Raw genomic sequence first — 26,469 nt, forward strand, 5'->3', positions numbered from 1 at the left:
AAATGGGGTTTTGGCGGCCATTTTGAAAAAGTCCACTGAACCAACATAGATATACATTTTATGCAAAAAAGCTTTCCGGATTCGGTTTCAGCAGCCAAAATGGCCATAGAATCCACTCGTCTTAAAATTTTTTTGTCATTTGCCCACCCCTACTACAACGTTCACGCGGTTCCTAAGGATTGAACCATATCGTGCTGATCACTCGCACCTGTAAGATTAGTATCTTTGAAAAGAGCGGTATTGTATTCAATCTATGATTGCAGACATACACAGGTAATGAGTGCAACCTGATTGTAGTGCAGGGCGATATAGTCAAAAATTGTATTCATCTATTGTTATGGTAGTTAATCCGATTATGACGTCACTTCTACAGCGAATTGCAATATATATTATCAATATAAGCCTATTCCATTATATAATATATTATATTTAGTATGCAGTAACGGATATACTCATGCGAGTTTTGAACCAGGGTTGACAAGCTTATAGTATAAGGGGCTGACGCAATCACAGAAATGTCGATTTATTTCGTGACGGTTAAAGGTGCTTTTCATGATCCACAGCCTTATGCCCCACCCACTTAGTTAACAAAAGTTTAGATTTTTAAACCATCAGAGCCTCGGACTACAAGATGCTTATAACCTTGCAGATTCGGTCGTTTGACAAAGATATTGTCCAATTTGTATTTTTTGTCAAGGACAATTGGGCAATGTACATGCCCTAAAAAGAGGATGTCTCTTTAAGTAGGAATAAAACGCGGTACTAAAGTTCCCATCCTATAGTTTCAATATAGTATTTTGAAACTTACATATAGAAATATCGACCTAAGGTTAGGTAATCTAGTGTTAGGTAACCTAGGGTCGAAACAAAATTATAAGGGTATATCCATTACTGCTATATATTGTATAAAAAACACCTAAGATGATTGCACATGCCACATTGGCCTTCTGCATACCCAGTAACATACATAAGTTGAATCTTCTTAGGTATATGTAATATTTCAAAAGTGACTCATAGTTACAAGAGGCACATTAAGTTAAGGCAAGACTATGAATCCCTATCAATTCATATTTTTGTTGAATATAAAATATTTCAATTTTGTCAAATGGACGCATTTTTGGTCACATTGAAATACAAACAAAGTACATTTCTAATGGCAGTTATGTGTATAATTCATAAAAAAGTTTACAGTTTTAGTGCACATTATATTGAAAGCACAAGACAAATTTAAAGACAATAAGTAACTTCTTATGAATCACTTCTTGGAATGCCTTTCAGTAGATCACAATTATATAATATTACAGCCACATCACATTATAACACAACGGATGCTATACAGAAATACGTGTCAAAGAAATTGATTATCAGAGATTTTCTGTACAGAATATTTTGTTTAAAAGCACCACTAAATTATATATCGAGTGATCAATCGAAATCAGTCTGAAGTCGGTCATTAGATTGTGACAAGCATTTGCAAAGCTACATTTTGCAGAAACCCCATTCAAATTTTGGACAATCGGTTCAACAGATATGACCAGTTAAAGAGTTTCCAAAACAATAGGAAACAAAAGTAAACATTTCCTTTGTTTGGCTATATCTTAAAATCAACTTTATTTCCGACTTCCGACTAATTTTGCTTGATCACATCACATCAGTAACTGTGTCAATAAATATGTAAGTAACCCACTCTGTAAGTGTGAATTGCTATCTACTGTGTCTACTAGCTGCAGCGTACATACCGTGGAGTACAATGCCGAATTCGACAGATTCATTCATTCGTACGTAATTTAATTTAATTCTTCCTTCAGATTGATGTTGTCTCTATCCATGCTATCAGAGTGCTATACCATGCTTGTTACAAAATGGAATTTTAGTGTGTTCTGCTTCGGCAAATCACTAATAATCCCGTACGAATAGACAATATAGACTTACAAAGCAGTTTATAAAACTAGAAAATACATATTGTAGGCTGTTCCCCTTTACCACAAGAAGGCGTTATACAGGAAAAAATAAATACATGCATAAGTAGAATTCCTTTTGGACTTACACTTCTAAAACTAGATCAATGCATTGTAGCGTAAAGATCTGGACTGTGAAGTAGGGCTATGCGATATGGCCCCCATTCAGAGTCCTATTACATCACACCTCCGTCCCGCGCTCATCCCATAAATGTTTCAACGTAATATGTGATGCGATCAAGCAAAATCAGTTGGAACTCGGAAATATTAAATTTTCAGTTTCTTATAGGATAGTAAACAGCATTTACGAAGCAGCATCATGCAGAAAACCCCATTGAAATTGAACAACCAGTTCCAAAGATATGAGCAATCAAAGAGTTTCACAAAATATTTCCTTTGTTTGGCTATATCTCAAAATCAATATTTCCGAGTTCCGACTGGTTTTGCTTGATCGCATCACATATACAACTCGGGCACATGGCGTCTATATAGAAAGCTTTCTAGTAAGCACGATAACCTGATAAGCCGCTGCTTTTAGACTGGGTATGTCAAAGCCACGTGGTAACCTCTGTTCCCCTAGCCATCTATCTGCCTTAGCTGCAAGTAATTCCCACTCGCTAAAGAAAGACCCACAGTTATGTTCTAACCAAACTAATGATAACACGGTAGCCCAGAGGCGATTTTCCACCACCTCGCCCGTGGGATCGTCATCCGTGCTGACTCTACAAAGTCCTACAAAATCCGTTAGTTTTCTTCGCATTGGGAACTCGTTGGGGTTGTATGTAAGCGATCCTACTGCTGAATCATCCGCTGTGTAGCTAGGTCGAAGAGTATGATATCCACTATTGTTGTCGCATGAAACTGGACTTCCTGAATCTTTGAATGATGATGATATTACTTCGACAGGACTTCTGAGGATGGGAATAGTACGGTCTGGTACTGCGATGAATTCGGTACAGCTACTAAGAGTACTGTCGCTTCGCTTGGGCATTGACGACATGCTACAAGAGTTCAGTGTTTCACTGTCCTGTCTTCCCTCAGGACTTAGTCTCCTTGTAAAGTCCAAGCTGGATTGTCTGCTACCTTCTGGAGTCCTGATGGGGCTCTTCCGGGAGGGAAAGTCTAAGCTTGACTGCCGTGATCCTTCGGGTGTAAAACTCGGTAGCACCTTGGTCATTATCATACATAGGGGCGAGGCACGTTTGAGACGATCGAGGGAGATATCCAGTGCGTCGGCAAGATCCTGATCAAGCTGCCATCCACCATATGCTAACTGGAGATTGACCAAGGCGTGCAATTCAACACATTCCATACTCAGTGTTCTACCACCGCATTCCATTATGTCTACAGCTCGGAATAAAGGACGCTTTGAAGGCATGGTACTTAACCGACTTCGTAGCTTGCTTAGACGAGTACCAAGGTGCCACGCTTTCGATTTAGATGTACTGGCCATATCATACATTTTGCTAGCCGACCCTATCAGAAAATGAAAACAAATGAAATATAATATAAACACCTATCATTTAATACAAATAGCGTAATATGCCAAAAATGACATCATTTAATGATCATTCCGCTTTCAGACATTTAATTAACTGAGATTTATTTAATTATCCCCATTATATGGTTTTAGAAAGATCACACACATATGACTGAATAATTCCCCATTTTTATAATGGTGGTGTAGGTAATGCATTGTGTGTTGTCCTGAAAAACGTTAAAGCTAAGTTTTCCCAATCTTCAGCATTATTATAAAATTCAACCTCTTGCAAGATTAAGTTTAATGTTTATAAAAGGACATTCGACAAATATGATAATGTTGTATCTTACATTCACTAGGATCGATGGACGTCCATACGGAGGGTGGTTGATTTAATTCAGGCACATCGGTAGACTGAAATAATTGGTGAGACTGGCACGAGCTTAATGAATCAGATCGACCTAAAATTGAGAAACAGAAGGATTAATAATACATATTGAAAGTGGCACACAAGAGAATTAATGAGTAAAAAAGATAAGTAGACCTATATTCCATTTTCACATTCCCGTAGATTGTGATGCGCATGCTTCGAGCATGCGCCGCAGTCGTAATTTCAAGCGCAAAGCGTGTCGGGTAGTATGAAAATCGTCAATCGAATCAAAGGCCTTCTGAGTGACTAGATGTCATCTAAGAATTGATTAGTCGAATCGATAGTTGGGACAATAACTTCTTAACAATTGCTTTAACATTTCCAGTAGATATTACTTTTCTTCTTAAAAAAAGCCTCAAAGGTGAAACAAAAATATTTTGGCATGTCAAAGGGGGTGTAAGCAATTTTTGGATAGCAATGTTAGAGGCATACATTATTTTAATAATAACACACTTGTAAAATAGCATGAAAAACGTTCAAAATTGCATAATTATTATCTGATGGTTACGCTCACAACAGCTATCTAAGCTAGGTTATTTCGGTTTTGCCATAAGATTGAAAGAAAACATGATGTATGAAAAGACATAATATCTTCCCTTTGATTTAAAATTACTTCCAGATAATGTATGCACTTGATGAATGATATTTTTCAAATTAGACGAACAAGATTTGAAGTAAGCTAAGTTGATATACTCTTGTACGACATCTATCATTATTATGCAACATTAAATCGAGGGCTCATGTTGTGCATATAATGCAATCGCACTTATGAATAACATTACCCCGGGGAGCTAATGGAGATGACCCAGATGGGCTTTTGTTGCACTGAGTCCCCGAAATATAACAATGAATAATTCCAAAATTTATTGTTATGTGCAAAGTAGTACCCTTTCTTGCACATCACGGACAAAGACGTGCCGAAAGAACACAATAGAGAAGAAAATAGTGATAAACTCTTTTGATATAAAAACGCTAGAGAGTTAATAACAAATAACAAGTAATCATGAAACTTTACCAAATCCTGACGAAAAAGCGTCGTCCTCTGAATCGGTAAGCGAAGATGAGATTCTCCTGCCCAGTCCCTTGGTAAAACCAATGTGACGAAGTTGACGCCTGACCTGCGCTCGAGTCTTCGGTTTGGGCATGAGTACCTGGAAGAGAGGGCAATCCCAAATGACAAGTTTGTAATAAAGTTATAAATCGAATTGGGATTTAAATGCGTCTGAAGATGATTCATAAGTGTGATGGTGATATGTGAGGTATAATGAATGGAAGGTATTTAGGTCACAATTTTGGAGCGCATGCATGTGTAGCACGTGCCAACACGTTATAGGAGTTATGTAATGCTTTTAAAAAGTTGTCGATACTTATCGAACTAACTGATGAATATAAACAAAAGAAATTCGCAAGTCATGTCAAGACTCTTCTGAAATTGACTATTTCATACATTATTCATCCTTTAATTCTTACTCGACAAAAAGTCTCTAAGTCACGTGCAGACTACTTTCGATGCTAGGGACCAAGTTAAATTTGATGAAAATGCATCATGCTAATAAGTATCGTCTCAAGTAGAAGCTGACGTTGAGTCTTGAAAGTACGTGCATTTGAAATAAAATAATACTACATAGCCTCACAAAAGTAGCAACAAGTAGTCACAAAAGTTTAGGATTAAAGTTGCACACTTCAAAATACGCATACATCTGACTTTATGACTTTTCTTATCGAAATAAAACTAAGAACTGACAACATTGCAAGAATATTAACATAACGTTAATGTCACAAAGAGGAGTCTTACTTTTAATACCTAAGATAAGGCAATACGTTTAGTGTGGTCCTAAAGGGCTATCAGTACCCCGTTAGTTTTTCTTTAAACAAAAATTGATAGCACTATGCAAAACTTCATTACCATGTTCGATTGAACTTATTACGTCGGCAGAGTACGATAAATTACAAATAGCCATCGGTATCTAACGGACCACCGATAACGCAATAGGACAACACTGTAAAGCGTGCCTTAGATTTCTGTAACATCGACGGGTAATCAATGGTCGTATGGATTACGTTGGATTTACTATAGTTGAAAGCTTCTTAAAAAAATACCACCCCTGAAAATAAAAGTCCATTACACAATAAAGAAAAGTGAGTCACTTATTGCAAAAATTGGACAGTCAAATAGTGCGGTTAAAAGTTTTTGATTCATTATTTTCAGCGGCGATCGCGTTTCAAAAATATGTCGTATATTATTGTTGTGTATAGTCACCTGTATTGGGGATGGTAACGGCTCCAGCGTCTCCTGATCTACTGACACGAATGCTGTATGTCGACATACCACGTGAGAGGCTTGACTGACTTCAATCATTTGGGCGCGAATTTTGAAACCTTCATCTGTCGGCATGTCACTTAGACTCCTCTTAGCACCTAGTTCGGGATAAAGGTATAGCAAAGGGTCTAAAAACAATAAAAAATGGTATGGATTTAGCATATTTTTTGTTGATTTCTTGAGCCGATAGCCCATGTTTCAAGAGGTAAAGATATCAGGGGGAAGCAGAAAACGAATAGCAAGAAGGACAGCTAGAGGAAAATACAGATACAAGACAGGAACAGCGAGAAAAGACCCGACGTTGGCTATAAATGTTTTGCATCTCAAACTTAGAGATACCTTGCAAGAGAAAACTTTCGATTCATCGCCTGTTTTAAGTTTCCATGGCAACACGTACGTATTAATGATAAAATGGTGCTTCGGTGGTTTTTTGTTATGGAACTGGAATTAATGGTTAATTGATTAGTAGTATCTACTTTCTTATTTTTGCCATCACTTGTTAATACCTGTTCAATATTAACAAAATTGATAAGAGGATTTGAAGTAGGTAAAATTTACCACTGAGCTGTTGCAGTCCTCATTAATAACTCATACCATACTCTATAGGGACTACAAAAATACACTTAGACGATCTAAGGAGACTTATCTTTATTCTTTGACAATTAAATAAAACATTGACAGTATTTAGAAACAGTTATTTGGATAAATTCTTCTTTTATGCGTATTTGCTATCCACTCAAAAGTGCAAAGCGTGTTTTAGTTTCGTTTTGTTGTTATAAACACATCAAAAAGTATACTCTCTTGATGAATGACTGCTTTATTGTATGCCAAATTTGGGACATGCATTCGAAATAGAATTTATTTTTGCGCATTATGACTACTCATTTGTTGCAATTGTCTCAATATTGATGTCGCAGCGTACATTTAAATGAACGTAACCGAAGATTTGAAGGTTGCACCAAAATCCTATTACCTTGTATTCAGTATCCATTGAAGGAAATATGTTCGACTCTCATTGGATTATTCTTTTTGTTTCATGCATTTGAGGGGATCAAAACATGCGATAATCAACAACAATAATTGTCATTATCTACATCAATGGTCATTATTTATTTAATTACAAATTGAAACAAAGAATTCAATACTTTTTTTGACTAACAAGGTCCTGACCTACAATTGCAACTTGACCTTTCAGCATGTTCATTGGTAAAGTTAGATTCAAAATGTCACAATAAAGGTTATCCATTTTCCTCATGTGTGACTTCTAACACAAGGCGCTGGTTCCTGTAGTATTGGTCATTCAAACCAATTCAATACACGACCTCGGAATTACCTGCATGACTTTGGCGGGCTATTTTGAAACAGTCATGGTTGCACATGCAGGTACGTCTTTTGAAAGTCCTGAATAAGGTATAGCAGTCTCTGATAGGATATGCAGCTTATAGACGAATCCAAATACACTCATTCCTACACCTGACTAGCAGCCTTTAGTTGGGTAGCGGTTGGCTACAATGCACTCAAAATGTGAAATGATTCGGCCTTGGCGGAAATTTTAAACTGCATTCCATCAGCCGTTTTACACCTTCCGCCAAAACACAGGTAGACAAAAGAATAACACAATACAGTTCCCTTCGACAAAACACACAGCGTGGTTTTTCGCTGTTGAAGTGACATAATAATCGGATTAACTATACGCGGTATCCATGCATTGATGTACTTGCGAACAAAAGGACTATGTAGATGCGACGGGATTACCTGCGGAATTATCTCCATTATATATATTATTAGCTATTATTCTATTAACCCTCCTCGTCCTTGCATCTTTTCTAGCTGTTAGGCGGCTTTTATTTGCACAATTGGACGCTCAAAACACCAGGTTGGTGCTAGCGGCTACCCAAAGATGTCCGACCAAATCCTGACCATGACTTGGCTACTTGGATTCGTCTATAGAATGCGAATCCTCTATTTCTTGATTGGCAGGTATTACCAACAGATGTATCCCTTGGTCTTCCACTTTTTGTGACCTTGTTGATCACAGAAAATATGGCACTTGTCATGGTTCAATATGGGATAAACAATGACAATAATGAATAATGACAATTTTGATTATCACATGTTTTACCTCCTCCAAATTCATGAAACAGAATGAATAATTTCATGAGAGTCGAATTCATTTCATTCCGTGGATACCAAATATAAGGCAATAGGACTTTACAGCAACTTTCAAATCTTACTTTCACTATTGCCACAAATGAGGGATCATAATGTACAGGAATAATTTTGGATTCCAATGCTTGTTACAAATTTGGCATCCCGGTTTGATCCGGTTTGGAATAATGGTCATTCATTAAGGGGGTAGTTACTTTTTTTGGTGTGTTTAAATATACAAATTAGTCAGACTATTCACGAGCACTCATGGTTAAGGGGTTGGTTACCCACCTTTGCAGAGTATTTTTATGGGGCCTGAGATTTTGTTCTGCTCTCACAATAACAAGATACCACTGCAGTTAGCGACGCTTGCACAGTATTTTTGTTAGACCTGAGGGTACATCAGACATACCAAATTGCATTCTGAATACGGGGAATGGCCTTGACATTTTTTTTTAATTCGCAATATGAATAAATTTATTTAAGTTATTTTAAGTTGTATGTTCAAAGTGAAAGACAGTTCTGTAAAATGTATGTTTTCATAGATCTACAAAAAAGAAGAAAAACAAAATTAATCTACAAAAAAAGATGAAAGTAGCAGTCCTGAAAAGACACCCAACATTGACGGATATCTACAATAGGTCATTTTGCAGAATAGTTAGTGCACATACACTCTAAATTACAAGGATTTAAAAATAAATCTTTAAGGGTGTGACTAGGGACCAATCAATTTTAGATTTTAAATTAATCTTATTTTAAATCTTAAAGATTAAATTTTAAATCTGTAAGATTTAATTTTAAATCTCCTACCTGATTGGTCCGTAATCACAATCCCTTAGGATTTATTTTAAATCCTTGAAATTTAGAGTGTATCTTCCTTACAATATGCCAAATTTATAGATTTTACGATAGTTTCGTTAATTTCATAAGAGGTAAGAAATTGACCAGGAAGACATTCGAGAACAGAGGTACCAAAACAAAGCAAGACTCAACAAAACTGCTGATTTATTTCAAGTTATTCTGGACCACGATATGCTATTATGCTTAATAAAGATAGTCATGTTTAAAGGGAAAACAGCGGCATTTTGTTTTCATATAGAGGCTGTCCACAATAATGTACAAATGTGTACCGTACAAGCATCCCCTAATATATTCACCGGCAAACGAGGGTATGTGATACACACATCATCAAAGTACGAGAACGTCCATGTATTGACGCCTAATCCTGAACGTCTCAGACTTTCTATTGAGGCCTACGCGAGGACTCTCATATACCGGCAAATGCGGTCATGGTCATAAAGAGCTTTTCATTCATACATTGGCGTAGATATAAAAACATTGGTTCGCCTCAAGTTCTGCAGTGACTTAGGGGTCTGGGTCTATTACTCTTGACCCAGGACCGGACCCAGTCGGCACGCTTGCAGCACAACCGCAGGAAGAGCATCGACGTCACTGCTGGGGCGCCAAATCGACCAAATCACCGCCACCTAGATCAATTCGGCGCCCTCTCCAAGCGACGAAACTCAACATTTTCGATATAAATAGTCCTTTCTTTGACAGACGTTTTAAGATCAAAATACAACTTGGTTATAACCAAATGAGTGGTATTTGTGCAAAATATCCTTATTATTTCAAGAATTAGGGGCGGGAGCTAGTGTTCTAGCCAACGTCCACGGTTGCAGGAGAAAACCAACACGTACATACTATAAACAAACCCCCATGCACCCCACACACTAACCATTTTCCTCTGCCCGTTTCGCAGCTACATCATAGTCAAAGAGCAGACATTTAGAAGCCAACTGGTGGATGGTTTCCTCCCATACTTCGTCGTCTCCAGATGGACATGTCCATTCCCCTCGAATCAATGTAGAAATATCAAATGGAACCTCGCAACTTATGGGACGACCACAAAACAGCCCAGATATAGTAACAAAACATTGTGTGGATCTGTAATTACGTAAGGTTAATAAAATAAAATGATTTAAAGCTCCCTTTTTCTCATTATGATCTCGACAAGAAGGTGATGAAAGACAAGACAAGCATTGTTTGTATTTATAAAGAGCTTACTTTTTACAACTACACAAAAGCTAATTCATCGTAGTATGCAAATAAACATGACATCTCTTATTTAGAGGCATGTAATTAATTATCCTCCCGCATTCGCTGTGGACAAAATAACAATATTTTAACCTGGAATGATACATGGGAGGACAGAATAACCAGCATTTAATGTATACCATCATGTAATACTACTTGGGTTCATGCCCATCTTGCTATCACTGTGATTTTACCAACAATCACCCTTAAGGGTCAACATCAGATATTAGGGAATTCATTTATCAGTTGGACGTAATTTTACAAAGAATTTCAAAAGACGATGAGTATTCAAAGTATGTAACGTTACGATCAATGTGAATATTAGCATTGATTTGGTATACTTTTCTGAAATTCTTCCAGGTTGCCTTTTCCCAATCCTAGCCATTTTTACCCATAGCATTCTTTGCACGTATTTTTTGATAAGATAAACATGGATGACATTTTTTGAAAGTAATAATAAAGGTTCCAGTTAAGATTCATTGTTTGTTACATGTATAAGAATGTAGTACGGAATTCACTAATACTACTTATTCTTTTGCTATTTCTTGTAATTTAAAATACTAAAGGTCAAGACAAATAATATTAAATGCTTTGACAAAATAGACGACTTGCTTAGTGATGATTACATTTTTACCATGATATTACCAGTAGTAATTGTTGGTTTACTAGATTTTTTTAGATTGCCAGAGGACTACAATTACAGAAATCACTAAGATGTGTTATCATTAAAACTTAATCATACTTAACATCAATTTGAACACAATTATGTTTCATTATCTTTTTAGAATCGGGCCAACATTAATCAAAACCATTCTAACCTTTAAAGACCACAAGCTAAAAGATGATACCCATTTCATTTAATCTTTTAATCAACGCGTCTCGCTTCAGTCGAAATATCTCAAGCTTATTTGCTAGGGGTCGACAACCGTCTCCTACATTAATATGGAAGTGACTTGAAATACGATTTTCCTTTTCCGGAAGTGATATTGAAATTTCCATTGGTCCGTTGTTCTTTTGGAGCTCTATGCCATTTCCCTCATGTTACAACTTAGTTTTACCATTTTAAAATTGTCGTGAATCCGTTTATCAGACATTTGTGGTTTCGCAAATAATAATTGCAATAGTATGAGTATTCAAAATGGGTAACGTTTCGATCAGTGTGAATACTAGCAACCACTTAACGCATACATTCGATGCAATAAAAGCTTTTCTGAAATTTGGTTTAGGATATCGGCCTTGTCCTAAACCTTGCAATTTTACAAATAACATTCGTTGCATGTATTTGTGTATAAGACAAACAGCGATGACATTTGTGCAAGCAATAATAAAGATTTCGGTATAAACACGGTAAGGTTCATCGTTTGTTAAGGAGATCGTCAACCTGCCAGATACCTATATTTATTTACACATACGAACGTGGAAGACGAAATTCCCTAATACTACTTAATATTATTTTACAGTTGTTTGTAATTTGTAACAAAGGTCATGACAACTAGGAACATAATACTGATTGCTTTGACGAATTGGTGACTGATGTCTGATTAACTGACTATAGAAACATCTCGAAGAGAAATCGGAAACCATTTTAACCTTACAAAGCACACTAAAGGTGATACCTCATTTCATTAAATCTTTTAATCAACGCGTCTCGCTTCAATATTCCAAGCTAATTTGTCAGGGGTCGACAACCGTCTTCTACATACATAATAAGTGACTTGAAATATAATTTCTAGATTTCTAGATTTTTTTCAGATTGACAAAGGACTACAATTACAAAATTCACTAAGATGTGTTATTGTTAAAGCTTAATCATACTTAACATCAATTTGAACACAATTATGTTTCATTATCTTTTTAGAATCGGGCCAACATTAATCAAAACCATTCTAACCTTTAAAGACCACAAGCTAAAAGATGATACCCATTTCATTTAATCTTTTAATCAACGCGTCTCGCTTCAGTCGAAATATCTCAAGCTTATTTGCTAGGGGTCGACAACCGTCTCCTACATTAATATGGAAGTGACTTGAAATACGATTTTCCTTTTCCGGAAGTGATATTGAAATTTCCATTGGTCCGTTGTTCTTTTGGAGCTCTATGCCATTTCCCTCATGTTACAACTTAGTTTTACCATTTTAAAATTGTCGTGAATCCGTTTATCAGACATTTGTGGTTTCGCAAATAATAATTGCAATAGTATGAGTATTCAAAATGGGTAACGTTTCGATCAGTGTGAATACTAGCAACCACTTAACGCATACATTCGATGCAATAAAAGCTTTTCTGAAATTTGGTTTAGGATATCGGCCTTGTCCTAAACCTTGCAATTTTACAAATAACATTCTTTGCACGTATTTTTGGATAAGACAAACAGCGATGACATTTGTGCAAGCAATAATAAAGATTTCGGTATAAACACGGTAAGGTTCATCGTTTGTTAAGGAGATCGTCAACCTGCCAGATACCTATATTTATTTACACATACGAACGTGGAAGACGAAATTCCCTAATACTACTTAATATTATTTTACAGTTGTTTGTAATTTGTAACAAAGGTCATGACAACTAGGAACATAATACTGATTGCTTTGACGAATTGGTGACTGATGTCTGATTAACTGACTATAGAAACATCTCGAAGAGAAATCGGAAACCATTTTAACCTTACAAAGCACACTATAAGCTAAAAGGTGATACCTCATTTCATTAAATCTTTTAATCAACGCGTCTCGCTTCAATATTCCAAGCTAATTTGTCAGGGGTCGACAACCGTCTTCTACATACATAATAAGTGACTTGAAATATAATTTCTAGATTTCTAGATTTTTTTCAGATTGACAAAGGACTACAATTACAAAATTCACTAAGATGTGTTATTGTTAAAGCTTAATAAATTATATTTAACATCAATTTGAAACCACGCGGTGCATTGTTCCGATTTCGGGCCACCATTAATCCAATGTCTGATGTAACTGACTATAGAAACATATCGAAGAAATATAAACCACTCTAACCTTCAAAAGAGCACCACTATATGCTAAAAGGTGATACCTCACTTCATTAAATCTTTTAATCAACGCGTCTCGCTTCAGTCGAAATATCTCAAGCTCATTTGTTAGGGATCGATAACCGTCTCCTACATTAATATGGAAGTGATATTAACATTTGCATTGGTCCTTTGTTCTTTTGAAACTCTATGCCACTGCCCCCTGTTGCAACTTAGCTTCGCTATTTTAAGATTGTCGTGAATCCGTTTATCAGACATTTGTGGTTTCGCAAATAATAATTGCAATAGTATGAGTATTCAAAATGGGTAACGTTTCGATCAGTGTGAATACTAGCAACCACTTAACGCATACATTCGATGTAATAAAAGCTTTTCTGAAATTTGGTTTAGGATATCGGCCTTGTCCTAAACCTTGCAATTTTACAAATAACATTCTTTGCACGTATTGGGCTATTCCAGAAAATAAGTGCACACCCCCTATAGAGGAGTGAATTTGAAATGAGAGAAAAACTCGGATTTCCAAGCTTATCACTGTACAAAAGTCTGGATTTCCGGTCACAAATAATCAAAGAAAAAACCCGGATTTCCATATTCTTCATTAAAAAGTGAAAATAACCCGGAAATTTTAACCACTTTCATGTTGAAGTTTCGGAATTCCAACTTCATATTGTACAGAAGGGTATAGAGGAGTGGCATTAAATATGAGGACAAATCTGGATTTTTTAGTGACAAGTGGGTAAAAGTCCGGATTTCCAAGGGGTATAGAGGAGTGACATCAAATATGTTGAAAAAATCCGGATTTCCAAGGGGTATAGAGGAGTGACATCAAATATGTTGAAAAAATCCGGATTTTTTAGTGCAAATGTAAAAAAAGTCCGGATTTCCAAGGGGTATAGAGGAATGACATTAAATATGTTGAAAAAGTCCGGATTTTTAATGACAAATGTCAAAAATTCCGGATTTCAAAGGAGTATAATGGATAGCCTTAGATACGATGAAATGTCCTGATTTTTTAGCGACAAGTAGGAAATGTTCAGATTTCCAAGGGTTGTAGAGGAGTGGCATTCAATTTGATCAATAGTCTATTAGAAAAAAAATATTTTGAGGTGATAGACATTAATTATGATAAAAGCAACAAAAATTTAACAATTTAAAAATTTTGACTGTGAGTGTATGGGGGAACAATTTGAATACAGTATTTGTATTTTTTAGCCACAGCCTACATGGTTGATTTTTTACTGGTTTAAAAGTTTAGGACTTATAATTTCTCTTTTATATTTTTACATATTAAATAAATGTCATTTTATTTTTGACATAATTGTGAATTTAATTTACAGCTGTACAAATGTGTATGTTGTTTATTATTGAAGTTAATGGGCTACTAAAGTACTATTGAAAACTTTTGAAATTCCTTTCTTTTCAAGACAAATAAACCAACTGCATGATTTTTGAATCACACTTCTGATAGTAATCTGATATGCATGTATTAGACTATGCTTTATCACAGACACAGGCAGAGCAGGGTAGTATATCTGATCTTTAACCTTGAGCCAACCACTATTTAACCTCTAGCTCTTTGATACTGTATGTAGCGGGGAAATTTGATTTTTAAGGTGGAGTATTTGCACTGACATACAAATTGCATGTATACTAAGTATACTAGTACATGTACTTTCTATGGCATTGGCATTAAATGCTTTTGGCATTTTGCATATATATAATACTTATTTACACCTATTAAATATGTCATATAATTAAATACACAAATTTGTTTGTAACAATTTCCATGAGGAGGTTTTTTTGCAAAAAGGGTTTATGGAAGTTCCCGAGGGAAGTTTATTGCTTGAAGGATAGGAGTCATAGGACTACTTCCAATTCCAGAATTTGGGATCATATTATCCTGTTTTGCCAACTTGCTAGTAACACAAACTATTATACTGAAAAGTCAGATTTAATGTTTTATTGGTTATAGGTCTATATACCAAAAACATGTTTTATAGGGTGTTATTGTATGCTGTGACAATCAACCCTATAGTAAATTGTACATATTCAGTAAATACCAGTCTATCATGAATCATGATATCAATATGTGACCCACACTGACAAAACCAGGAACAAGTCGCATTTTGACATTTCATAATTTGAATAAAAATGTAAACACAAGACAATAAGCTTTAAAATGATACCAAAATTATAAAATAGCATCAATACTTTTCAAGATGAATAATTTTGTAAATGATACCTTGATATTTTTGTCAAATTGCTATTCTGAGTAATGGGCCAATTAGTTTCATAGCATCAATACTTTTCAAGATATGGATAATTTTGTAAATGATACCTTGATATTTTTTTTTTTTGCAATTCTGAGTAATGGGCTAATTAGTTTTCTGCCTATTGAATAGGGATTATCATATTTCAACTGTTATTTATTGATTAAATAAACCTCTTTTTAATAAGTACTTTCAATGATTTGAAAGTCCACTTAGTCCCACAGGTTTATACCATGAAATTAAGAATTCCACAATTTAATTTCTTTATGGGAATGTAATCTTTAAAGGCCTATAACTCAAAAAAACATGTCTGGCGACTTGTTCCGGGTTTTGTTGGAGCTGGTCACATATGCAAAGGAGTGTTCAGAAATGGGGGTTTGAAAATAATATTTTGTAATGAGTCGAAATGGAACGTAATGGAAATGGGTCCAACTATTTACCAATAATGGAAATAGGTCCAAAATGACCCAAAATAATAATATTAATAATAATTATGATGATGATGATGATTAAGTTTTGTAACCTTAGGCCAAGTAAAAATTGTTCATTTGTGGTAGGTAGGCCCCCTCTAATGATCACAAAACCTTCCAAAAGTGTTTCTTATATAAAGCATTTCAACTTCCTAGACATCTTTCAAAAAATGTTATAACTCAATTTCAAAAACTTTGAAATTGAAGTTACCTCAAAAAAGGAAGCGGTAGGGGATGAGAAACATGTTTTTTTACTTGGCCTTATACCGGTACTGACTGGTATAAAATGAACATTTTATTTTAAAAGTTGATTAGTTGAATATGAACCGACCACAGAGAAAAGGTCCATTGTCTACCCTGGGTGTTCCGGGGAGAACACTCCACTTTTGAGGTGACTTTTGCATGCTTTGCGTGCATTTTGGACTATTTTAATATTTTTAGCTTAAAGTTATTTTTCAGGGTCACTGACAGCCAATTTTTTTGCACATGTGCATAATGAACCCAATTTTCTTGATGCCCTCTTTTTTGCGACAGAAACTGCCATAGACCCCTAGTGTTGTAAGGCACAGGTCACTTTCATATTCGAGTCCCCCAGCTAAATCCTAATCCTTTAGTTAGTTTTAACTGGCAATAAAAGTCAAATTTCAATAGTTTTGCAATTTGAGGGAAAAGCGGCTAAAAACATGCAATTTTGCATGATTTCTTACAATTGCAGTCACAATATTCAAAGCTCAATTCTATGTATTCAAAATTTTGAGTATAGGCTATGAGTTTGTTCATAAATTTAATATTTTATGTTAATTTTGAAAATTGAGAATAAAAGATATAATTTTATTTAGAAATTGTGTTTTCTGAAAATTAGAATCCATAACCTGAAATTGGTTTTAGTACAAGGCTGGTCTTGATTGTCACGGCCAGGATTTAGCTAAGCCTATATTTCATTTGCCAAAACAGGATAATATTTATTTTATTACAAAAAATTAGTATTGTATTTTTCTGGAGCCGGTGTAGTGTGAGCATCGGTATTATTGGGATTTTAGATGCAAAAAATTAACATGGACTGCGAAAAAGGTCTAGTGTATGGCAATTAAAGCCACAAGACGTTCTGAGAATTACTTGGGCAAAAAATGCAAATTTAAATGAATATAAACAGACTTATAGTATTGGGACTCGCCATAAGTACAGGTACGGGTTTTGGACCATGAGTACGGGTACGGGTCCCAGGCCATGGGTACGGGTATGGGTCCCAGTTCATGAGTACAGATACGGGTCCAAAGTCAAAATAGGGCATGAGTACGGGTACGGGCCCGAAGCCGTGGGTACGAGTACGGGTACGGGTACAGAAATTGGGACTTGAGTATGGGTACGGCTCCCAATATGGGTACGGGTACGGGCCATGGGTAAAGGTGATGTAGCTTTCGAGTGTGGACTCGGACTCAAGATCACTTTTTGCTGGACTCGGTCGGATTCTGCAAAAAAGTACTTGGGTTCGAAGTCGACCCCCGAGTCCGATTCCAGTCCAATCAATCCATGTACAATGTGGAAAAATTATTTATCACAAAACATCAATTGGAATTACATTAATTGTCCACAATTTTCCAAGTAAGTGGAATCATTCATGCAGTTGACATGCACATCTACATCCTCCAGATTATCCATTAGCTTAATCATAATTATTATCATTAATTATGCACATCCAGTTTATTATATCCGTGTTTTATTAATACCGGTATTTAAAACCCCCTATAAATCTCCTATTAACCCCAAATTTCTGTATATGGTAAGGACCTCTGTATTCATTGACTCAGATCACAGACCCTCCTTCTAGGGTCTGTGCTCAGATGCACTAGTCCAAGCCTGGGCACAAAAAATACATGTAATGTGGCTAGCTGGCAGAAAATCTCACACCAGTCACATTATCATGTAGTTCCACATGTGTGCAGCATACAAGTAGTGGAGTGTATTTGGATGGGAAATATCAAAATGATTAATAAACATAAAAGCTATATAATAATGATATTTTAACATGATAACTTGAAATTCCCCACAAAAGAACAAATCTTTTTGCTGGTTTTTTTCTGTATTAATTGATCAGTCATTGTGTGAATGAGACATGTAGCATATATGATACATGAATATAGGTGGCAAATGTGCACAGGCTGTTACAGTGTAGCAGCATTCATGACCATTTTGTGGAGCCAGGGCTGGGTTTATCTTTTTCAGGGCCATGGACCAAGCTTTAAATAAAATTATTAAGGGCACTTGCTATAGCTTTCTATCGGGATCCATGTGTTACTCCCCAGTCCCCACCCAACACTGACACTCCTAGTCAGGACTTATGTCTGGCCTTGGAGGAATCTGCTTGTTTTTCACCTGCCATGATGTGAATTCACATACATTTGCACCAAAACTACATGATTTGGATGCATTTCTGTGTTATTAAGTTCACAATTACACCCACTTGGCACCACCAAGGGACTAAATTCTGTAATTGTAACTAATTATTATAATCATGATAATGTCAATTTTACCAATACATATAGGCCTACCGTATTCGTTCCAATAAGCGCCCGTGCCCTAATAAGCGCCCACCCAGGAAGTTTCCAATTTGCTATTGGGTACCATTAATGTTGAAGTGACCAATAGACGTCGATACGGTGACATGGCTGGAGGACTACAAGTCCTGTGTAAACATTTTCTACATCAGAAAAGCTACTAGCTAGAACGTCTCAGGACTCTTTTAAAACATACGTAAATTTGTCTCTATTCAACACCTCTTTATACGAAAAAATTATGTAAACTAGGTAAAAAATAAGCGCCCACCCAAAATGACTTTGTTAAGCGCCCACGCTTATTGGAATGAATACGGTAGGTCCTATTGAAATTCAATTACAAAATTTGACCAAGCTGTATTACATTTCAATACTAGGCCTACATGCAGTAAGTTACACGGCAAATGAAATAAAGTGTCCAGCTTGTCCGAGTCCGAGCCGAGTCCTATTGTGTCCGAGTCTAGACTCGAGTCCAACTCGACTGCCCCAAGTCCGAGTCCAACAAAAATAAGACCCGAGTCCGGTGGACTCAGTCAGAGTCCATGCCGGGGTTTGGTGTTGGGAGTCATTTAACTTTATGTGACAGGTATCTGTCTACTGGCATTGCTTAGTAGGGGCCTATTTGTATAAAATGATGCTCTAAAAAAGGGGTCACAGGGTATAACAAAATGAAAAAGGAGTAATTTGGTATAACATCTTGAAAAAATGGGTCATTTGGTAGAACATTTCCAAATAATGGAGCATGGAGAAAAATTCTAGATTTTGCTGAAATAAGAGAATTTGAAAGTTTCCTCTTTATATTTTATGGCATTTTGAAAATTATAGAAAGATAGCCAACCTCAAATGGAGCCTATAGTGACAGACTCATAGTAGGGGAGACCGGGGCAAGTCCGCCCTCGGGGCAAGTCCGCCCACCCCATGTTTCTGATCTCGTGACTGCTGGAAAAGTACAATGATGATGTAATAAGCTGGCACACGTCATAGCTAAGTACCCAAGAAAACAAGACAGTCCGACACATTTCGCCAGAGTAATATTATTATTATCGTCAAAAAACATTTTTGAGTCGAGGAAGTTTACATTTTAAAAATTAGTAATATTGCAGTAATCTCAAGACCTTACAGAGACGGTTTTGGTTCTTAAATTCAGTTGGAAGGTGAACGTTTTGCCAACATATTATGCAATTAAAAGATCAACATATTGTGTTTAGTCATGTTAGTAGGCGTACACATGGTAAAGAAAAAAAAGTACCGTTGGGGCAAGTCCGCCCTGTATGTGAAGGGGCAAGTCCGACCTGTGTTTTCCGCAGGCGGACTCCCGGGGCAGATTTGGTCCATCAGCGTATTATGCAAAATATTGATAATAATACCTTTAAGAACGGTAAAACTACATGCAAGCATATTTTTTAAGTTAAGTGGTATCAGTATTACTCATACCACCGTTTATGCTCTAAAACCATAAATGTCGAAGTTGTAAATAAAGGTTTGTTCATTTTGGTCCCCTACATTTATTAGCTTACATTATACCCCTCCATTAAATTTAGTAGACTCTTTGGAAGAGAGTGAGCGCCTAATATACCCTTTACTAAACGTTTGCATTAAATTTATAATTGTTTTGCAATATTATTTCTTTTTATCAGGGCGAACTTACCCCACCATAGGGGCGGACTTGCCCCAGCACGGGGCAAGTCCGCCCTGTCATCATGATTTTTATTTACCCTTCTCCTGCCGTTACTGAAATGTGGTAGTATTTAGCTATAGTGTACAGCTTAAAAATGTAAAAACTATAGCCTTCTAACATGAGAATTGCCCTCTCTAGGCGAGATTGAAGAAAATAGGGCAGACACGCCCCGGTCTCCCCTACCTGTCACTTGTAAAGTTGAGTGCCCCTGCCAAATCCATGTCGAATATTAAGTTATAATGTTATAATTTTATAGCAAAGATTCCAATAGAGAATTTTGAACAAATTCCATAAATATACATGTACACTGTCACTGTAAACAATAGAGAATTAAGATTAATCAAGCTGCTGCACAGTAATGCTGTGGTCAGACTCTTCTCTGTTCTTTTACAATGAGACAACTATACCACCCCACACCACTTCCCCTATACACACCCACTGTCAAACCCCACCCCACACAAGTGTCACAGTCATTTCCATACCCTAGGTAACTCCGAAGGTAAAAACTACATGTACGGTATCACATGTCAACAGTCCGCTGTGACCAAAGTATTCTAGTGTGACACACACTACATATAAGTGGCCAGGTACTAGAGAAGTGTCACTAGGTTGCATGTGCAGCATACATTGTCATCATCATCATCATCTTCATAATAATATTAATACTTATAGAAATTCACCGTTTCAGAAATATGTTTTGTGTGATATTAATCAATTATTCTAAACATCTTTTTTTAAATTCTTAAATTGGATAAATATCCCAGACAAATGTTCAGTGACTGCCCGTAAGTAGTGAACACAAACACTAGCCCTATGGATGGGGTGTACATGTCTGTGTGCATGTTTTCTCTCTTTCAAGAGTTTAGCTCCATGAAAGAAGTTTTAGATATTTTTATACAGTCAAAATGTTTATTAAATTCTGTATAATTATCAATTATTTCATTAAAGATAACAGTATTGATTCTGGGAAGTGACAGATAAATCTAAATAATTTGGTGGATATGTAGGATATTATGACAGATCACAGATTTGACAGCCCCAATTAATTAGGAAAATGGGCAAAAGTGAAGTCAACAATTTTGAATCAAATTTGAGATCTATTTTGACATTTTTAGATAATCATTTCACATTTTACATGGATTTAATTGGACATTTTGTGTCCAAGTTTGAGCCGAGCCGAGTCTGTTTTTGTCAGAGTCCAACAAAAAGTGGACTCGAGTCCGGACTTAGAAGTAGATTTCGCAACTCATTCATTTTACACTATTCAATATGCAAGCTACATTATGTTGAGAAAGGACTGGCATAAGGCAAAAAAAAATTGTTGTGTTGCCCTCAACCGCCCGACCCTAAATCCTGAAAAATCAGGGTCGGCATTTTTTTTTTAATGATGATTTTTACAGATTTGTTCAAAAAATCAATGTTTTTCACTTAAAATTAATATTTTATTGAAAGACTAGTCTTTACTTGATGTCTAACAGGTATCCAGAAGTCAAAATTGACAAATGTCCCATAATTGAAGAAGCATTATTTAATATTTGAAGGAATAAAAAAAAAACCTCAACACAACATTTTTTTTTTGCCTAACTTCACTGTGTACCCAGGCTGTGCTTCACCCAGTATCAACAGGTATATTGAGAAGTTGATGCATATTTACAATTTAAGAGACTGAAAAATTATAAATCAGCCGCTTGATAGCTTGATAAATGAAGAAATTAAACTTATTTGATTTTTTATATTCTGTATGATTTGTTTAAATTACAACCTCTTTACAAAAGAAATTTTGAACTCAATGATTTAAATTCATTAAAAGTAGCATTTCATCCAACCCTAAATTGTCAATCAATTTACAGCCGTTTTAGCCTAATTAATATATAAAAAAAAATTGAATTAATAATTTTGACCCCAAGTTTCCAAACCTGCCAACTTGATGCAAAAAATTGTAACTTGAATCAATATCACATGTGGTTTGTTCAGGGACCTGTGGTATTGAAGTACACATACTAAAGCTGGAGCATCAGAGCTGCTGGGCTGGAGCACAGGGTGGCAGTTTGAACCAAAATCTGTGTACACTGCATGTGAAACAAATAATATTGTATTAAAACAAGTAAAATACCCCGTGTGGGGTTCTACCTGGTTGAAGGTATGTGGGGATATGCCATGATTTTGGGGTCCTTTTCAACGATTTTGGTATTCAGTGGAGACCAATATTTTTTTTTTTTTTGGGATGTGCCAAATTAGGGTAAATTTGGGTGCTTTTTGTGAAAACTTGGAATACTCATAGCCGAGTGGCGAAAGCAGCAAGAAGTAGGCACAATTTTTCAGCCTGATGTGTCAGCAGGCCCGTACGCAGGGGGTATACAAAAAGTATACAAAAAGTCCCAAAATTTCAGAATCTGCGAGCAAAAAAATCAGGTTTTTTACGCTTTTTTGGTCAAAAGGTCCAAATTTGGGGAAGAAAGTCCACTTTTCACAAAATTGCCCCCCCCTTGTAAAAAAAGTCCACTTTTTCAAAATCAGCACCCCCAAAAAAATCCTGCGTACGGGCCTGTGTGTCAGTGACGTAATGCGGCTGATCCATGCGCGTCTTTAATCACGTGTGTGCGTATGCCAGCACTTTAAGCGTCCACCAGCTACATAAATAAATAAATAAATAAATAAATAAATAAATAAAGCTGTGTAGCTGTGAAGCACATGAAGCTGTGTAATGAAATGCACACCGACATCACTGTTATATCAGGGTGAAAAATGGTTTAGAGAAATGCCTGGCACATCCCTGTAATCAAAATTACACCCCCCTCTGCGGGAATGCCTTTTCTTGTTTCGTTGGCGTTAATGTGTGTGTGTGGGGGGGTCATATGATTTTCATGTAGCTCGGAGGGGGGGGTCATATGGTTTTATTATCGGAGAAGGGGGTCATATAGTTTTCGGCAGTGACTTTCTGTCTGCTCCCCCCTCCAGTAGAAATAATGAACGGTCCCTAAACTTTGTGAGAAGTTGAAGTGGGATATATCTAGGCAAAATATGTATTATGATTATAAATAAATATTCTGTTATTAATTGATAATATTATTACGATTCAACTATTGTGACAGATAAATCTAAATATAGACCCCTTGGCAAATAAGTGAAGCCAACCAATTTAGGATCAAATGATCAAATGACTCGGCTCCAAGTTTGAGTCATATTTTTGGGTGGTGGTGGGGGAGGGGAGGTGGTCATCTCCTATTTCATAAAAAAAGGGATACTAACCCTTTTTTTATTATTATATTTATGATCTTCTGGCTACTAGAAGATCATGGCCACTGTTTTATAATCTTCCCTGTTTTGAGACCCACCCCTGCAGATACCAGACATTTGTACGACCCTTCCAATTCACAGACACAAATACCCAGATATCTGTATTATTTTGTACATGTACATTGATTAAAAATTGTCTTCTTGATGGTAGTAAAAACAGTGACCCACTGACCCCTCCCTTTCCGAAGAAAATGACTGCCCCTTGTGTCCGAGTGTGAGTATAGCCAAGTCTGTTTGTGTCGGGTCCGAATCCGACAAAAAAGTCCGAGTCCAGACTCAAAAGATGAAAATCTGGATTTCCGGAGCTTGGATGAATAGAAAAGTCTGGATATCCGAACTCCTCTATAGGTCAAGCGTATGGCTATGTCTGAAAAGTCCGGATTTCCGGAGCTTGTATGCATAGAAAAAGTCTGGATATCCGAACTCCTCTATAGGTCGAGCGTATGGCTATGAGGGAAAATGTCTGAAAAGTCCGGATTTCCGGAGCTTGTATGCATAAAAAAGACTGGATATCCGAACTCCTCTATAGGTCGAGCGCGGTACTATGTAGGGAAAATGTTTGAAAAGTCCGGATTTCCGGAGCTTGGATGGATAGAAAAGTCTGGATATCCGAACTCCTCTATATGAAAAGTCCGGATATCCGGAGCTTGATGGATAGAAAAGTCCGGATATCCGAACTCCTCTATAGGGGTGTGCGCTTATTTTCTGGAATAGCCCATTTTTGGATAAGACAAACAGCGATGACATTTGTGCAAGCAATAATAAAGATTTCGGTATAAACACGGTAAGGTTCATCGTTTGTTAAGGAGATCGTCAACCTGCCAGATACCTATATTTATTTACACATACGAACGTGGAAGACGAAATTCCCTAATACTACTTAATATTATTTTACAGTTGTTTGTAATTTGTAACAAAGGTCATGACAACTAGGAACACAATACTGATTGCTTTGACGAATTGGTGACTGATGTCTGATTAACTGACTATAGAAACATCTGATTAACCTTACAAAGCACACTAAAAGGTGATACCTCATTTCATTAAATCTTTTAATCAACGCGTCTCGCTTCAATATTCCAAGCTAATTTGTCAGGGGTCGACAACCGTCTTCTACATACATAATAAGTGACTTGAAATATAATTTCTAGATTTCTAGATTTTTTTCAGATTGACAAAGGACTACAATTACAAAATTCACTAAGATGTGTTATTGTTAAAGCTTAATAAATTATATTTAACATCAATTTGAAACCACGCGGTGCATTGTTCCGATTTCGGGCCACCATTAATCCAATGTCTGATGTAACTGACTATAGAAACATATCGAAGAGAAATATAAACCACTCTAACCTTCAAAAGAGCACCACTATATGCTAAAAGGTGATACCTCACTTCATTAAATCTTTTAATCAACGCGTCTCGCTTCAGTCGAAATATCTCAAGCTCATTTGTTAGGGATCGATAACCGTCTCCTACATTAATATGGAAGTGACTTGAAATATGACTTTCCTTTCCCGGAAGTGATATTAACATTTGCATTGGTCCTTTGTTCTTTTGAAACTCTATGCCACTTCCCCCTGTTGCAACTTAGCTTCGCTATTTTAAGATTGTCGTGAATCCGTTTATCAGACATTTGTGGTTTCGCAAATAATAATTGCAATAGTATGAGTATTCAAAATGGGTAACGTTTCGATCAGTGTGAATACTAGCAACCACTTAACGCATACACTCGATGTAATAAAAGCTTTTCTGAAATTTGGTTTAGGATATCGGCCTTGTCCTAAACCTTGCAATTTTACAAATAACATTCTTTGCACGTATTGGGCTATTCCAGAAAATAAGTGCACACCCCCTATAGAGGAGTGAATTTGAAATGAGAGAAAAACTCGGATTTCCAAGCTTATCACTGTACAAAAGTCTGGATTTCCGGTCACAAATAATCAAAGAAAAAACCCGGATTTCCATATTCTTCATTAAAAAGTGAAAATAACCCGGAAATTTTAACCACTTTCATGTTGAAGTTTCGGAATTCCAACTTCATATTGTACAGAAGGGTATAGAGGAGTGGCATTAAATATGAGGACAAATCTGGATTTTTTAGTGACAAGTGGGTAAAAGTCCGGATTTCCAAGGGGTATAGAGGAGTGACATCAAATATGTTGAAAAAATCCGGATTTCCAAGGGGTATAGAGGAGTGACATCAAATATGTTGAAAAAATCCGGATTTTTTAGTGCAAATGTAAAAAGTCCGGATTTCCAAGGGGTATAGAGGAATGACATTAAATATGTTGAAAAAGTCCGGATTTTTTAATGACAAATGTCAAAAATTCCGGATTTCCAAGGAGTATAATGGATGGCCTTAGATACGATGAAATGTCCTGATTTTTTAGCGACAAGTAGGAAATGTTCAGATTTCCAAGGGTTGTAGAGGAGTGACATTCAATTTGATCAATAGTCTATTAGAAAAAAAAATATTTTGAGGTGATAGACATTAATTATGATAAAAGCAACAAAAATTTAACAATTTAAAAATTTTGACTGTGAGTGTATGGGGGAACAATTTGAATACAGTATTTGTATTTTTTAGCCACAGCCTACATGGTTGATTTTTACTGGTTTAAAAGTTTAGGACTTATAATTTCTCTTTTATATTTTTACATATTAAATAAATGTCATTTTTATTTTTGACATAATTGTGAATTTAATTTACAGCTGTACAAATGTGTATGTTGTTTATTATTGAAGTTAATGGGCTACTA

At 36.1% G+C, this 26,469-nt stretch overlaps 1 protein-coding gene across 2 annotated transcripts in view; it reads right to left on the reverse strand.

The window, feature by feature from the left end:
• Window positions 1-716: 716 nt before the first annotated feature.
• Window positions 717-26,469, reverse strand: part of LOC140157341 (von Willebrand factor A domain-containing protein 5B1-like) — a 112,697-nt gene continuing 86,944 nt past the window's right edge. The window contains exons 10-14 of one of the 2 annotated variants that reach the window (XM_072180501.1): window positions 10,075-10,283; window positions 6,129-6,286; window positions 4,884-5,019; window positions 3,789-3,899; window positions 717-3,434 (exon numbers count right to left, since the gene is read on the reverse strand). In XM_072180501.1, the coding sequence (XP_072036602.1) occupies window positions 2,443-3,434; window positions 3,789-3,899; window positions 4,884-5,019; window positions 6,129-6,286; window positions 10,075-10,283 (1,606 nt within the window). In that variant the 3' untranslated portion in view covers window positions 717-2,442. Of the gene's footprint in view, window positions 3,435-3,788; window positions 3,900-4,883; window positions 5,020-6,128; window positions 6,317-10,074; window positions 10,284-26,469 lie in introns of both variants that reach the window. The other variant, XM_072180500.1, reaches the window with a different exon arrangement.

The sequence above is a fragment of the Amphiura filiformis genome, chromosome 7 (assembly GCF_039555335.1).
Source record: "Amphiura filiformis chromosome 7, Afil_fr2py, whole genome shotgun sequence".
NCBI lineage: Eukaryota > Metazoa > Echinodermata > Ophiuroidea > Amphilepidida > Amphiuridae > Amphiura > Amphiura filiformis.